Source organism: Colobus angolensis, unplaced genomic scaffold (genome assembly GCF_000951035.1).
Source record: "Colobus angolensis palliatus isolate OR3802 unplaced genomic scaffold, Cang.pa_1.0 Scaffold215, whole genome shotgun sequence".
Lineage (NCBI taxonomy): Eukaryota > Metazoa > Chordata > Mammalia > Primates > Cercopithecidae > Colobus > Colobus angolensis.
This window is the reverse complement of record NW_012115322.1, coordinates 357,713-375,207: the sequence shown is the minus strand read 5'-3', so window position 1 is coordinate 375,207 and position 17,495 is coordinate 357,713. Positions and strand designations below refer to the sequence as shown.

Here is a 17,495-nt window from a genome sequence, read left to right as displayed (position 1 = left end):
GCAAGTACAAACTGTGAACTCTTGACAGATACAGCTTTATTAAAAAGTTGTATTACTTTAGTCTAAGAGTGAAATGAGAGTTTTCTTATATCTGGTGTTATCTTTTAAATGTTTCTCTACTTGATTTTCACTTAGAAAAATAATCACAATATTATTTGAACTTGTATTTCTTTATTATTATGGCTGAATGGCTTTTCATATACTTCCTAGACAACTTTCTTTCTCTGTAAATTGCCTTTTTTCCTTGGCCAGGTGGAGTGGCTCACACCTATAATCCCAGCATTTTGGGAGGCTGAGGCAGGCCAATGAGCTAGGCATGGTGCATGTGCCTGCACTCCCAGCTACTCAGGAGGAGACTGAGGTGGGAGAATCGCTTGAGCCCAGGAGGCCCAGGAGGTCGAGGATGCAGTGAGCCCTGATCACGCCACTGCACTCCAGCCTGGATGACAGAGGGAGACCCTGTGTCAAAAAACAAAAAAGACAGGGTGGCCTTGTTCTCTCACCCAGGCTGGAGTGCAGCAGTACAATCATAGCTCACTGCAGCCTTGAACTCCTAGGCTCAAGTGACCCTCCTGCCTCAGCCTCCCCAGTAGCTGAGGTTAAAAGTGCTGGCTGATTTTTAAATTTTTTGTAGAGACAGGGTCTTGCTATGTTGCCCAACTTGACATTAAACTCTTGGCCTCAAGTGATCCTCCTGCCTCATCCTCCCAAAGTGCTGGGATTACAGGTGTGAGCCACCATGCCTAGCCATAAACTGCTTTTTTCCCCCCATAATTCCTTTTCTACAAAGCTGTTTTAAAAACTGATTTATAGGAGGCTGAAACCCAAAACACCAATAACCAAAGAAACAGTACACCCGTCTTAACTGAAAATACTGAGTCTGTTAATCATGAATTTTTGCACTGCTCTCATGTAAAATATTGCATCAAGATACGATGTATCTTGCTTACTAAGGTTTTTGGCAATCTTTCAGATTTGTGCCCCAACTCCCCAGCCTTGGCTCTACTTGTTAAAATTTCAGTGAACTATTTTTCAAGTTTGCAGGCATAACCCTCCAAAATTCAGCCTGAAAACTGATCAACTGTCTTAACGGCTTGATATTACGATTCTCAAAAAAATTTATTTTAACAATTTATGGCCACTAAACTGGCAACTACTTTTATAAATGAAATCTGGTACTGATTTTCAGAAGACAAGTTACTAAACTTACTCAGCTACAGTTTCTTGCTTAGATGTTTCTTCTCCAGTATTACTGGATACTTCCACACTTTGATCCTGAATAGCAGGGGTACTAGTAAGTTGTGCTTGTTCCTCAGTTGAAATAGTTACTGTATTCTCATTATCTACAACGGTAGCAACAATGGAAGTAACTTCAGGCTCAGGAACAACTGGAACAGTTCCACTGACAGTATTAGAAGTAGAAGTGGAAGCATTAGCATTGGCTGCAGCTGCTGCTGCTGCTGCAGCGGCTGCAGCTGCAACAACAGCAGCTGCTGCTTCTGCAGCAGCCATGGTGCTCATTGTGGTCGGAATTTCTGTTGTAGGGACTGGGGCTGTTGATGTTGTGGTGCACTCTTCTTGCTTACTATACATTAAAAAAAGAGAATACTGGTCATTTCATTATTGTAATCAGAAACCTAATTAAAGTTAGCTTTAAAATTGTCATAAAATCAAATAATAAGAAATAATTGAAGGAAAAAACAGCAAGAATGCCAAACCCATTAAAAAAGATTTTAAAACCACAGAATGTAACTGTACTACTTTAATTCCATTAACATTCATGGTAATGTATTATAGGCACTCAAAACTTCAGTAGGCATTCACGTTTATAAAATACCCAATCTATCAGATTGTATTACACAATGAAATACGACCCATATTAAAAAGTTCTCTAAGAACTTTGAATTTTCTCCAATTCACCCATTTAGAGGAAACCCTGTGTAAAGGAAGAGATACACAGATATATTTCGTCCATTCCCTCATCAACTGAAACTGAATTTTGGACTCTTCTGTAACACAGTCTTCTTAATTTGTAAGGCATACAGTACAAATTCTAATAATCACTGTATAGCAAAGCATCAAATTGAGTAAATATCCCCCTCCCTAATTTTTCCTCAACAAAATGCTACAAGGACATCAAAATATCAAGCCTAACATGTTAAATCATTATTTGTATTACAAAGAAAATTGAGCAAACACAAGGATATTATAGGAGACACCAAATTCATAAATAAAAATTGATGTCCAAAATTGCTTACCTGCTTTCTTCAGCTTTGATCATTGCTATTAAAGAGAGAAAAAAAGTCATCTACTAGTTTTGAAATATAATCACTGAAAACAAACTTTAAAAGAAGATTTAAACTTTACAAGTATCATACAAAAGGGTTTCATTTTCCATCCTAAAAAATAAAAAATCACTTTTACAGAATAAATTCTTGTTCTAAAAGTCTAGTATAGCAAATAAATAAAACAAATTTAAATAAGAGTAATTACTAGGAAAGCTTATTCCATGCTGCTGCTTTCCCAGAGGCTGCTGTAACAACTCTATGAAAGTATCTGCATAATTCTGGAAGAAAATAGTATTTTCTCCAGGGATGAGACTAGTTCGATTTATTTTTAAGGTACTAAATTCAAAATGGGATCAAATTTATTATAAAATTCCAGCACATAAATATTAGCATTGACAAGTAGATAGATAGTTATGCACACCAACTATTTGTAGTAGGGTTATATCAGAAATGAGCTTGATACTTTGTAAATGATCAACTGGGAATCTACCTATCTACTTATTATTATTAGCCAATGCTAGTATAGGTAACTTAAACTGAGCTTTAAAGATCTGCACAATTTCAGTTTTCATTCCAGTACATTTTCCTTTGGATGTAACAAAAATATCTTCTATTTGACATTACGAAGGGAATGAGGGTCTCCACATTAAATAATAACACAAGCCTAACTCTTTACAAAAATATTTTTTAAACTTATCACCCTTTAAAGAAAAACATTTCTGAAAATCTGTTTAGGATGGCTGAAAAAAGTACTTAAAAATTTATCATTTCTAATATAAATTAACATTTTTCTGATACAGTGATGATCTAACTAATGAAGTGGCACAAGGAAAAGCTAAAGGGGCTTAATATGATAGAGTCTTTTAGGAAATTTTTATTCTCTTTTCCTGCCAGATGTCATTCCACATCACTATCTACTTTATTAGCCCCATTCTCCTACAATCTGCTGCTTCTAATTTTATATAATTTATGACACTAGATTCTATTAGAAGTGAGTATAAAAACTAGATTTTCAATCCCTACTGATTATCTCTATTTTAAGTTTTAGGTTTTACATTTAGTATTAAGTATTTCTAAATTTTTAAGGGTTATTCTGATTAGTTCCAATGTTGAAAAATTTTCCCTTTATAAGTGAGGCATGATACTTGGTTTACCTTAATTCTTCCATAATGAACATATCAAGGCTATTTTGCAACACTATGCTAAACAAAACCAGCATTAAATATACAGTCTGACAATATACTAACAAAATATAAATGGACACAGATTCAAGGTACTCTACTTTCTATTACCATAAAATGAGTTAAAACACAGGTTATATGTATGCACCAACACTCAGTAGGATTTGGAAATTTTGTATGCGAACTCCTTGTTCCATTGAATGATAAACGATTTTTTCGAAAAACCAAAGTACGACTTTAAAAGCTACAAGCTCATTTATAATATAACCCTTTAATGAAAAGAATTCTTAGAGATTTTTCACTGCAGATTTATCCAATCAGGGTTAGTGAATATTAGTGACACACTCTAATAAAAATGTTAAGTATGACAGAAAATGAATTATCAAAGCAGCTCACCATGCAGGTTTGATTTTGTAATAAGACTTCCAGCAACAATGGTATTCTGGTATCCTAGTTTCAGTGGAATCAAATCAAATAAAAATCTATTTAAAATCTATAGAACTGAGATCTAAAGCAACAAGAAAATAAGAGCCCAAAAAACTGTTACGCCATTTTAAATGTTCTAGTCATTTAATTTGAAAAAAAAAAAAAAAAAAAAAAAAGGCCTTTGTTTGAACAATCCTATTCTGGAGGAATTATTTCAAAGTGAATGGCATATACATGTAAAACACATATATTAAAAACTACTTTTCCCCATTTTACCTTCAAGATCCTCAAGTTCTTTAGGTTTGGCCCAGCGAGATTCTTTTGTTTGAGAATTATAATAGTAAGGCTTTCCAGAATCTGATTTGTATTCCTTCCAGGGGCATTTAGATAAGAGTTGCTAAAGAGGAAAAACTTCATTGTTAATAATAATATATTTAACATCACTCATCAATTGCATGGCTGTTTTCACTAGAAATTTCCAAATGATACAATTCTAAAACTTGTGAGATGATGGTAATAATATAAACTATCAATTATTGAATACTCACTGAGTGATGTAATTTGAATACATTATTTAATCTTTGTAGCACTGCAAGATATATAACATAATTCCATATCTAGGGACTGTTATTTGAAGTCAGAAAGTAACTTGTTTAAGGTAATATACTCATTAAAAAGCAGAGACAAGATTCAAAACCAGTTCTACATCAATTTCAAATCCTATTTACTCTTACCATTCACACCCTATTGTAGGTCAAGATTATCATCCATATTTAACAGACTTCTCAAATACTAATACTAGTTGGAAAACCATAAAAGTTGGAAAAAACCAAAATCTAGTTTAGTCATGCTTAGATTTCAGTTTCGTAGTTTATGAATGAATTAACTTATGTAAGAAAACACGTAGGTATAATATACTTAAAATCGAATAAACAAAACCTGTTAGGGTAGTATGAGAAATCTATTCAAAGCTTGAATCCAGACAAAGAGTGTCTTGGACAAAGTATATAATTCATATCATTGACTATAAATCAGTATTGGAATACACGTTTTTAAAAATCGACCGACCTCCTCTTCCAAGCACTGCTGTGCATATTAGTATGGCAACCTGGAAAATACTTTTACCTTCTCAAATTCCTTAGAAAACAAAAAGGTATACTATCAGCTAGGATGAAACTTAAGTATAGCCTGGAGTGCCAGATCAACTCTTACTTACTTAGCACCCCAGAGTTTCTAATTAAACAACATAGACACTGCTTAATTCAGTTTATTCCTTCAACCTTAACTTTTTCTTCAATATCTGTGTATTTTGAATGGTAAAACTTACAGCACAAAACGAAATAAAAACACACTTTTTAAAAGGGCATTTCCTGCAAAGAGAAAACTTCCCACTCTAACAGAAGGAAGTATTTGTAAGTAACTTAATTTCATCTCCACTACTCTAAACCCTACTGGAAATTTAAGAACTCAGCAGAAGTCATTTAAAATCACCCAGTTTTGCTGTAAATAGAAACCAAAAAAAAAAAGGGCAGGGAAAGAAATAGTCTTTCCCACTTCCAATTTATTATTTAAATCACCTTTTTAAAATTGATCCCACTCTACTAGGTTTCCTAAGGAGGGACAAAATCAGTAAATAAAATTATTCTGATGAGTTTTATTGCTCTTCTTCCCGATTGGTGTAACTATACTAACCCTTTTTGTTTCTGAATGCCTTTACAGATCCTCTTCTGACATTTAAGCAGTACTGCTCTTTCATAATCAACTACTTACAAAATCCTAAAAAACATGCCCCAGTCTACTTGATGGTCCCTAAATTCCAGCCCTCAAACTTTTACCTCAGCAGGTGTTTTGAGATCATCCGGTTTCTCCCAGGTAGACTGTTTGGTTTCAGTGTTGTAGTAGTAAGTCCTTCCATCAGGTGATTTATGTTCAGTCCACATTGATTTCTAAAGAATAAAGATTATTAACTGGGCATATTTTGACAGTTTAAGTAATCTAGAATAATTCATCAATACAAGTAGGAAAGGAACTGACAATGTTTTTAGAGTACTTCAAAAGCAGCATGGGTAAATTCAAGTTTCAAGATCTCTCTGAATTACAAAGATAAGACTACTCTCCAAAGAACAGTAACTTTATAGCTTACATACACAAGACAATCTATCAGAATACAAATCTGTGCCTACTGGATAAAGAAAACATAGGAACTAGATGTTAATATAGTTGAACTGACCATGTGATCATTTATTCATCTACTGTAGTCCAAGGAATACTTGTATCAACTTAGACAAAGTTCTAATTGACATGCCATAAACAAAGACACAGCTGTCAAAACCGGAAAACACAGCTTCTGGACAACAATCAGAATTTAACTATCAACAAGATGAAATTTGACAGGGATAAAACTTGTATGTGAATGCCTCAAAACAAGATAGATGAGATAAAATTTTACATGGATGAAACTATAGAATATAAATCCACTATTAAGGTCAACAGAATACACTAAGAACCTACTAGAAGTTGCTAATGATACTTCAGGAAACACTAGACATCCCTTAGATAAAAGTTGGTTAAAAGTTTTAAAAGGCATCATGAACGAATGATTTACTAGATGATATCAAAGGTAGTAAATCTAGTTCCAAGCACCAGATTTTTCAGATGGTGACAAATTTAACTACACTTGAAGGAGGGTAACAAAAATGATTTATATAGTATTTTCTCAAATCTAAGACATATTATTGTACAGACCTCTTAAGAAAAAATAAAATGGCTGTCAAACAATCATATGCTTTTTTACTACTTGGATTTTACTTCAAACTTATTGAAAGTTACAGTCTTACTTGCACATTAATTTTACCATATACCACTTTTATGCATACATACCAAGAAAAATAGGCAAATAAAGTACTTAAGAGATCCCTTAAATTTCCTCACACTGAGACTTTCTGTGTCAGAGTGGCTGATATCCATTATATTTCAAATATAAACTCTTTAGCATCAAATATATTGGTAATATAGTATATCTTTTAAAAAATCATAAAACAGGCCGGGCGCGGTGGCTCAAGCCTGTAATCCCAGCACTTTGGGAAGCCGAGACGGGTGGATCACGAGGTCAGGAGATCGAGACCATCCTGGCTAACACGGTGAAACCCCGTCTCTACTAAAAATACAAAAACTAGCCAGGCGAGGTGGTGGGCGCCTGTAGTCCCAGCTACTCGGGAGGCTGAGGCAGGAGAATGGCGTAAACCCGGGAGGCGGAGCTTGCAGCGAGCTGAGATCCGGCCACTGCACTCCAGCCTGGGCAACAGAGCGAGACTCCGCCTCAAAAAAAAAAAAAAAATCATAAAACAAGTGAAAAATCACTGGTACTGGTTCTTAATGTCTTTTGTACCTTATTTAAAAAGCTGATTTTTTATTTTTTCTTATCAACTTTAGAGTAAGAGCTCACTTAGTTTTGATTTCTGTTTTGGGAATGTGACTGAACATATGTGATTCGTTTCTTTACCGATTTTCTCACCATAATCATTTAATTCCTAGCTACTAAGGGAGTGATGTCACTTTTATGATTTTCTTTGAAACCAATGACATCCATTCTTTTGATGTGGGCACTTTTGCTGTTTACTCATGCACAACTGCTACCCTGACAATGGAGGTCACAGACACTATGGATTACAGCAGGCGTCTCCAACCCCCAGGCCATGGTCCATGGGGCAGTTCCAGTCCGTGGCCTGTTGGGAACCGGGCTGCACAGGAGGAGGTAAGCAGTGGGTGAGCAAACAAAGCTTCATCTGTATTTGCAGTCGCTCTCCATCACTCACATCACCTCGTGAGCTCTGCCTCCTGTCCTATCAGCGGTGGTATTAGTTTCTCACAGGAGCGCAAACCTTATCACGACCTGTGCATGTGAGGCTGCGTGCTCCTTATGAGAATGTAATGCCTGATGATCTGTCACTATCTCCCAACTAGACAGTCCCATCTGCAATAAATTTCTGCATGCTGTAGCAGGATAATTAGGTAATTCCAAAGTTGTGTTAAATTCTCGCACGTTATACTGGATAAAACCACCACAGTATCTCTTAAGCAAATATAAAACAGGTGCTGGAAAAATAATCTGGCTTTCTGCTATTAGCCTGCTTTAACTTATTTTCATCAAAAGGTGGTGCAATTAGAAACACAAATGTGGAAACTTCAACTATATGGTAATGCTTTATTTCACAAATTAAATGGTGTTAAGACAGATAAAGGGGTTTATTTTTCTTTTAAAAACAACTAATGATCTCATTAGCATCTCAAAACTGCACTACCTAAACAGAGTTCTACCATAAGCTGCAAAACTGTGTAGACTACTTTCAACTTTCCAAGTCATATCTGCTAAGGAGCATCAAGGAAAGAGCAAAATCAGCAAAACCACGAGGAAATAAAAGAATAAAAAAGAAAAGGACACTGTATAGCTGACCAAATGATGAGGAGGGAGAGGAGACAGAAGCTAATAAAACAAATAGAAATCAACTTAATATTCTTTACCTATTTATTTAAGCCTTATAACTAACTACACTACAATGCAAGTATAATTACTATCTTTCTATAGATAAGAAAACCAAGGTTTAGCAAGGCTAGTAACTTGCTCATAGGGACTTGGGAAATGACACTAGAACATCGAACTGCTTTTCAAGACCACAGTTATTTTATTACCAACAGTTATTGTGCTAATAAAAAATCAGATATGAAACGACAGTTCTGGGAAATCAATTAAAACAAGATTTTTGGGCGAGTAGGTAGATAAATTGAGAGTATATCAGCAAAATAAGGGATAAAATTATCCTTACTGTATCTACAATCAATATGAAAACACAGTCTACTGGAAAAATAAACATGGCCATAGACAGAATAGTTAATATATTAGATGTTCAACTTCACTAGCCAATCAAAAAACCACACATTAATGAAAACTTTCTGCTCATCAGATAAATGACAAAGACCATTAATATACAATGTGAAAGGAGTGTGAGAAAAAGGGTATTCTCAGGCGCTACTTGTTAAAATTTCAGTGAACTATTTTTCAAGTTTGCAGGCATAACCCTCCAAAATTCAGCCTGAAAACTGATCAACTGTCTTAACGGCTTGGTATTACGATTCTCAAAAAAATTTATTTTAACAATTTATGGCCACTAAACTGGCAACTACTTTTATTAATGAAATCTGGTACTGATTTTCAGAAGACAAGTTACTAAACTTACTCAGCTACAGTTTCTTAGATGTTTCTTCTCCAAATGCGAAAAACAACATTTGCAATCAATTCCATTAACTGTAACAGTAGCATAACAGCTAACTCGCAGGAACATTATGATTAAATGAGATTATAAACAAAACTCTTCCTTTCATTGATCTTTAAGGAATAGCAAAATAGCAAAAATGTTTTTAAATTAAGGTACATAAATTTTCTTATCTATCTATATATATATATATTAAAAAAAATAAAATAATCGTCTAACATCTCTCGGGCACTGTGGCTCACGCCTGTAATCCCAGTACTTTGGGAGGCTAAGGCAGTCAGATCACTTGAGGCCAGGAGTTCAAGACCAGTCGGCCAACATGGCAAAACCCCACCTCTACTAAAAATACAAAAATTAGCCGGGCATGCTGGCAGGTGCCCGTAGGCCCAGCTACTCAGGAGGCTGAGACATGAAAATCACTTGAACCCGGGAGGCAGAGATTGCAGCGAGCTAAGATCGCACCACTGCACTCCAGTCTTAGTGACAGAGCGAGACTGTCTCAAAAAAAAAAAAGATTATCTCCTAATGTAATGCTTAATTTGTAATTACTAGGTTAAGTACTGTGCACCTACAAGTTCTGCTTCCCTTCTAAATGTGATGGGAAGAATTTAAATCCTTTTAAAAGTTGATACATATGATTCTCATCTCTCATTAAGCCCTACCGAAACTAGATTTTAAAATAAATACATTTTTCAATCCTTGTCATAGAAAAAAAGGGAAAAGGGAAAACTATGGATTAATGCAAAGATTTAGCAGACAATTCTTACAGCAGAAATAAGAATAACTGTAAAGTAGGTTAAAGTATACTAAAATTAAAATATTACAAAGGTTTAAAGAGTACTTACTGCACCAGATGCTGTACCTAAAAAATAAAAAACAGGCAAAATATTTACACTGTGATAAATCATGCTCTCCTTCATAAGTTTTAATATTTATTCATATATTCATAGTACTTATTCCTCCTCATCCTCAAGATTTTAAGACTATCTCATATGAACTATGTGCTAGCTATCTTTCCCACAAAATAAACATTTATAGTGCAAAACATTTTCAGAGTTTAAACTTTCAATCTACAAATTCACTTGGAGGCAGTCTGAGAAATATTCAACATTGCCTTTTATTTCTCCTTTCCTTACTATAATAGGTACCTATGTTTCTTATTCCTCTTTTTCTACTAAGTATATTACCAAAGCACAATAATGCCTCTACCACTGATTCTACAGCTTTAGATTCCTGGTAAGTTTATCTGAATTCCAGATTTGTGCTGTGCAACACAACAGCGATCAGACACCAGACATCCCTTTAAATTAAAATTTAAGATTAAATAAAATTTAAAAAATTCAGTTCCTCAGTTGCACCAGTCACATTTCAAATACACAATAATTACATGTCTAGTGGCTACTATTAAGCAGCACAGATTACAGAACATTTCCATCACTGCAGAAAGTTCTATTAGATGTTACTGTCCTCTATACTACTACAGAAAACTCCTTAAGAGATTTTGAAATGCATGTTAGTCACAAAACTCCTAATAATAATCTCAAACTTTAGAAACTAGTAATTTACACACATAAATAAAGACAGAGATTGTATGTAAAACAAAACAAAACAAAACTATGTTCGTATGTACTGAGTACACTCAAAAGAAGCTACTATAGAAAATCACTGTAGAGCCAAAGCATTTTAAAAGTAACTAAAAACAAAAATTATGTAATTTTCCAGGATTACTGAGGGTAACAGTACCCAGCTCTAGATATCTAAATAAAAGAAAATAATTGTGTTATTTCAGAGCATTTTAAATAAGGAAATCTGTGAAACACCTTTAAAAAATCAATTAAGTCCCATTTGAACCCACAGAAAAGCACACAGTACATTTTCAACACCTTTCAACCAATACTGTTTATAACAGAAAACAATCTTGTCATAATCGTGGGATGAAGTTCGGCATCTGGAATATTAATTTATGTGGAAAGCTACGTATTCATGATACTGGAGGCATTATTAATATATATTAAAATCTTACTAGTCAAAATGGCCAGTTATTGGGAACTGATATTTACTCCAATGGCTATCAATACAAGGGCCAAGGAGACGACAGAAAAGTAACTCTGAAGTAGTTTAGAATGTCAAGGAGAGCTCATACTAAACACCTGAAGAATGGGGTCACTACGTCATTCTAATGCTTGCTTAGTACAAATATGAACTCAACCAGAGTTCATTTAACATATACTCTCTGAGCACCTACTGTGTTGACAGGACTACTGTTAAGTATTGAATAGTCAGATCATCCAACTTTTCAAAATACATTCAAACTCAAAATCTGCAGACTACAAATGTCAGCAATAATTACAAAATTGAAGAACATTGTGTGGGCCAAAGTATATCTGCAGACCAAACTGGGTCCAGAACTCCTGACCTAAAACTGTAAAAATTTCCTAAGAATTCAATTATCGCTGGGTTCAGTGGCTCACGCCTGTAATCCCAGCACTTTGGAAGACCGAAGGAGGCAGATCACAAGGTCAGGAATTCGAGACCAGTCTTGCCAATATGATGAAACCCTGTCTCTACTAAAATACAAAAATTAGCCAGACATACACCTGTAGTCCCAGTTACTTGGGAGGCTAAGGCAGGAGAATCGCTTGAACCCAGGAGGCGGAGGTTGCAGTGAGCCAAGACTGCCACTTACTCCAGCCTGGGTGACAGAGCGAGACTCCATTTCAAAAGAACAACAACAAAAAAAGACTTCAACTGTCAACGCTATCCAGTTTCCTACTGTGGAAAAAAGAAAAAGGAGGTTATATAAAGTCCAAGAGATCCTGCTTTTCTTACTCCTCATTATAATAGGGCTGCTACTGTCCAAATGAGGTCTAACACATACCACCATACATAGTATACATACCTGCTGCTACATCCATACTATTTACTCCTGGCTGTAAGAAGAAAAATGAAATTAGTGTTATTGATCTCTTTTAAAGTGTATTTTATATAAGTTCCTCATAAAGCATAGTGAAATCAGTACCTGCTATGTATAATCCTCAAGCCTGTGACTCAAAGATTCTTAGCAAAACTTTTAGTGGTCTCAGTTCCCCAAGCTTGCTATAAATTGTAAAAGAGATCAGCAAACTGAGGCTACAGGAGTAGTTTAAATGTTACATGGTCACCAAGTGTACACAAGGTCCTCAACCCTTTACCCACAATTCTGGAAACCAAAACCCTCTGAAAACCAACTTTTTTCAAGTATGGTACCAAAACACACTACAGTGGCAAAACCTGCCCTAAATGAACATGAAACTCCACAAACTTCATTTATCCCGCTTCAGTTTAGTTTAGCTGCAAAAATATTAACATTATTAAGTTAGACGGCACTGCCCTGGACCCCGCAGGAAATGTTTACATATTATATGCAATGTGTTACTTTCCAGTATTATAAAGAATTTTTGAAATATATCTCGTCTTAGGATTTTGGGAAAGACATTGCAAACTTACCACCCCAAGAGAGTATGCCACATCTGTTCATTACAACCACATGAAGAATAAAGAAGTTAAACTTGAATTTCACAATAATTTATATTACCACACTACCCGATAGAGGTGGTAAGGCTGTTCAATAGATTTTCTAATTAATTTGCCACAGCTGAAGTCTCAGAATGTGGATTTCCAATTAAATCTTGATTTCTAAATCTAGTATTAAATCATATTATACCAACTTTTAATTAGCACTCAGTGAAGTGAATGTTTACCCTTTAAAACTTACATGTTATCAGACCAATAAAATGCTTCTGGCTCACAATGTATACTTTTCAATATTCTGGTCTTAATACAGAATTAACCTAATAATTAAGAATGTACATATAATATCAATATAGGAAAAAATGTAAATGCCTATCATTGAAGTTATAGAAACTAAATCCAGGACAAACACAGTGGCTCATGCCTGTCATCCCTGTGGGAGGCCGAGGCAGGAGGATAATTTGAGTTCAGGAGTTTGAGACCAGCTTGGGCAACACAGGGAGACCTCATCTCTACAAAAAATATTTTAAATTAGCTCGGCGTCGTGGCACGTGCCTGTGGTCTCAACTACTCAGAAGGCTGAGGTTGGAGGATTGCTTGAGACCGGATGAGGCTGTAGTGAGCTGTTATCATGTCACTCACTGCACTCCAGACTGGCTGACAGAGCAAGACTCTGTCTCAAAAATACAAAGAAAAGAAAAGAAACAAAGTCCACAGTAATTCTCGTATTTTATTACAGTACTACACAGGCACTTCAACAGCTAACATGATTGCCTATCAAGTACATAGATATCATTATTCCATATATAAAAGCAATCAATCAAAACATTACTTCACAGAAAATAGTTATTTTCACATGATTACCGGTAAGGCAGGCTGCATGGAAGCCTGAGACATATGAGACATCATCATTCCAGGCATTACTGACGACATCATTCCAGGCATCTAAAATAAAAGTAAAAAAGGTTACTATAAGACCAAAGTGCTTAATATGACTTTAAGAATCCCATAACTTAAGATTAAAAACCACTGAACACTATGCCATGTGAATAGTATGCTTAGTAAGTGCTTGTTGAATGAATGAAGTACTTTATCAATAATCTATTTTAATACTTATGTCACAGTTTTTATATATACGGTCAAAATTATTTTAACAAGTAAATTTAATAAGTTTGGACTATTATGTTATTTCTAGCCTGAATTTAAAAATACATTAATCTCCTTTTAGTTGTAACACAACAGTCGTATTTTTCTCACTTCTTTGGAGCAAGAGAATTTAACATAAAATTTTTTCAGTATTTTTCACCTTTGATTTTTAATACATGTACTGAATAAATTTTATAATGTGGCACATTTCAAAATCCTAGATCAAAGGTGCTAATATCCAAACAATGACCTAAAAAAATACATTTAAAAAAACCCTTTTTAAATCACAAGTCATCTATCCCCTCTCATGTACAGAAAACTTAAGGCACATACATAAATATCTGAAGATATTAGTTTGGGAGCTCAATCTAGTTTATCAACAACTACCATTCAAATCTATGAATTAATTCTACTAAGTCTGAATATAAATCCTGAAGATTAACACAAGTTTCTCAAGAATTTGACCCAATGCTCCTGTATATTAGTATAATCCCACATTACAATTTTGATTTTAATGACCATTAAAAAGATCTAAGGAAATTCAGAAGGGGACAAAAATTACATACAATAATCACAGGTACTGGAACAAGGTAACCAGTTATTAAACAATTTCAAAGTAAATGAACATTTTGAGAAATAGGAACAACAGAAAATAAGCATATGGTCAGCAGGAACATACAGATTCAAGCCTTCTAAAGTTATGTAAGAACATTCACACACTGAATTGTATTCCTTGTGAAAGTGACCCATGAAGCTAAATGAGGCTAAGGTACCTATTAAAATAAAGTAGCATGGAGTTAATGGGTTAAAGACAACCAACAAACTGTCTAAACATCATTAAACAAAACTTTTTGACAAAAATTGTGACTATAAGAATGTGGTGGCTGACTTGGAATATGATCCAAATAGTACGTATTTTTTTTAAGGTATAGAATTTGAGAACTGAAGCACTGGCAAGCCTCCATCATCCAGACTGAGAATCAGAGAAATAATTTACAAGGTAAGGAGAAAAAATACAACAATCAAATGAGAAAGAACTATAACTAGGCTTACTCCCAACCCATACATCTCCAGCCAATAGATATATCCTCGTAATTTTGCTTTAGGCCAATGTAAAATACGCTGAATCAGGTAACTGGTTGCATGGGAAAGCAACCAAGATACATGACAGGCAACACAGAAACAGCCCGCTACTTTAAGTAACCTATATATAAAATCAAAAGCTAGTAACATAACCAAAACTAGAATTCTAAGCTAAATTGACAGATCAAGGCCTGAAAACTTAAGAGAAAAACCAATCAAAGTAACTTCTCCTAAGAATTAAAGGTATTTTTTTTTAAAGTAGAGTAAAATCTGCATAAAGCAACAGAACATTCTCTCGCCAGGCACAGTGGCTCACTCCTGTAATCCCAGCACTTTGGGAGGCCAATGCAGGTGGATCATGAGGTCAGGAGACTAAGATCTTCCTGGCTAACACCGTGAAACCCCGTCTCTACTAAAAATACAAAAAATTAGCCAGGCATGGTGGCACGTGCCTATAGTCCCAGCTACTTGGGAGGCTGAGGCAGGAGAATCACTTGAACCTGAGAGGTAGAGGCTGCAGTGAGCTGAGATGGCGCCACTGCACTCCAGCCTGGGCAAGAGAGAGAGACTCCGTCTCAAAAAAAGAACATTCTCTCATGGCAGCAGCAGACTGTACAAATAAATGTAATTTCAAATTGAAATATCCTGACTTGATCACACACATAAAGATAAAATCTTATTTAAAAACAAAGCCACATAAAAACCAATATATAAGAGTTTAGTAGACCAGGCCAGTGAGATTTACAGCAGGCAGTATTTGAAAATCACTAAAGAATACACAGAGTTTGACAGAGTTCTCTCTTTAATTGACCTTCTTCCTATACCTAAAATGTTTAAACACCTCAGAAATGTTCTTTTAGACTGGAAATCATGGTATTTATTATAGAATGAGATTTAATGTCAAAAAGCGACATTCTCCCTTCGTATCTCCATAAATTCTGGGGGTGAAGACTAGTTAATCTTGTTTTACCTGACAATCTGCAAGTCCTAAATTACATACAACTGAATATCCTGAAAGTAAATCGATCATTAATGTAATTTAAACCAAAACTGTGATGTCAACATAAAACTAAAGAACAAACCAATAAACATGCAAAATACTGCATTCTGGAGGAAAAACTACTGTAAGAATTTAAGAAATTTAGAGTTCCTTTAGAGGACTGAGAATCCCTAAGTCTGTTTTTCAAAGTCTAAAAAATCTACTTTGTGGCGATCTTATGATTGTCATTTTCTATTAATTCTAGGATATACATAACATAGAGATACTTTTTATAATCTCTTTCTTTGAAGCTAAATCTTTTAAAGAAATTGTATTGATTTATGCCAGTCACTTTGGCAGCACCAGCAATCTGAGACCATTAAAAATTTCTAAGCTATCTATTAACACTTACTGTTAATGGGAATACAAGATGCAAACTTATGAGAATTGGCTATGGCTCAAATCCTCAGAAGTGATTTTTTCGTCCCTCATCCCAATAATAAAAGAGTTAAAACATTCAAATTTCTTTGCTCTCTCCTCTGGCACGGTAGGTATACTTCTTCTTTCCATGAAGAGGTGTCTCAACGTTATCTGTTGAGTGTTTCAGATTTTCCATTTAGATTTTTTTTTTCTTTTCACTCTTAAGGGCACATAAAACACAGTCATGTGTCATTTAATGACCGTATGTTCTGAGAATTGTGTCATCAGGAGATATTATCATTGTGTATCATAGAATGCACTTACACAAACCTGGATGTTATAGTCTACTACACATCTAGGCTATTATGGTATACACAGCCTATTGCTCCTAGGCTAGAAACCTTTATAACATGTTACTGTACTGAATACTGTAGGCAACTGTAACACAATGCTAAGTATTTGTATACCTAAACATAGAGGTAGTATATGATTTAATAGGACCACCACTGTGTAAGTCTGTCATTTACCAATATGTCACTATGTGGCCCACAAATCTAATACTGTGTCTCAACATTTAAGTTCAATGAAAAATGTGATGTTGTTTCAAAATAATAAAGGGGAAAAATTCTTAACTTAGTTGCTACAATAACGCCACAACGAATTCCATGAGCCACACCATTCTTAAGGCTACAAAGTAGTAGGTCATATTTACTTAATCTGAAGCATACTATAAAATCAAAACCATGTACTGCTTTGCAAATTCCCATTTAAACTACTTTGGTAAAGATGTAAAAGTGCTATAATTCAAAATTTCTAGTTATGAGACATAAATTTCCTAAAATGTTAAACATCTGAATATTATTAACAATTCGGCACCTTTAAAAAATGTAGCTGATATATTTTACACAACTCATAAGTGGCCAACCATATGTATATTTACATTATGCAAACCATTTCTATTTCCTACTCTTTTAATAAGTATAAAACTAATTATCAAGATGTTCTCAGAAGAATCATCAGTTTGAGGAAAATAAAAAATAAATGAACAAAACACTAGGGGGCGCCACACAACCCGTTCAGTCATTCTTAGCATCCCAGAAAGTTTCTAATGTTAGATATAAACAAACATATTTCATTTATCACTCTACATATTTTAAAAAATGAAAATAAAAAGCGGTAGTAATGAAAGCAA

General features: G+C 34.7%; 1 protein-coding gene across 2 annotated transcripts in view; it reads right to left on the bottom strand.

Annotated features, from left to right (window-relative positions):
• PRPF40A (PRP40 pre-mRNA processing factor 40 homolog A (S. cerevisiae)) overlaps positions 1-17,495 on the bottom strand; it is a 62,887-nt gene that overhangs the window by 24,737 nt on the left and 20,655 nt on the right. For both annotated transcript variants that reach the window (XM_011943041.1, XM_011943040.1), the window contains 8 exons: positions 13,540-13,620; positions 12,065-12,095; positions 10,011-10,027; positions 5,731-5,841; positions 4,172-4,292; positions 3,866-3,919; positions 2,259-2,283; positions 1,211-1,585 (listed from right to left, as the gene is read on the bottom strand). In XM_011943041.1, coding sequence (XP_011798431.1) covers positions 1,211-1,585; positions 2,259-2,283; positions 3,866-3,919; positions 4,172-4,292; positions 5,731-5,841; positions 10,011-10,027; positions 12,065-12,095; positions 13,540-13,620 — 815 coding nt within the window. The remainder of the gene's footprint in view (positions 1-1,210; positions 1,586-2,258; positions 2,284-3,865; positions 3,920-4,171; positions 4,293-5,730; positions 5,842-10,010; positions 10,028-12,064; positions 12,096-13,539; positions 13,621-17,495) is intronic.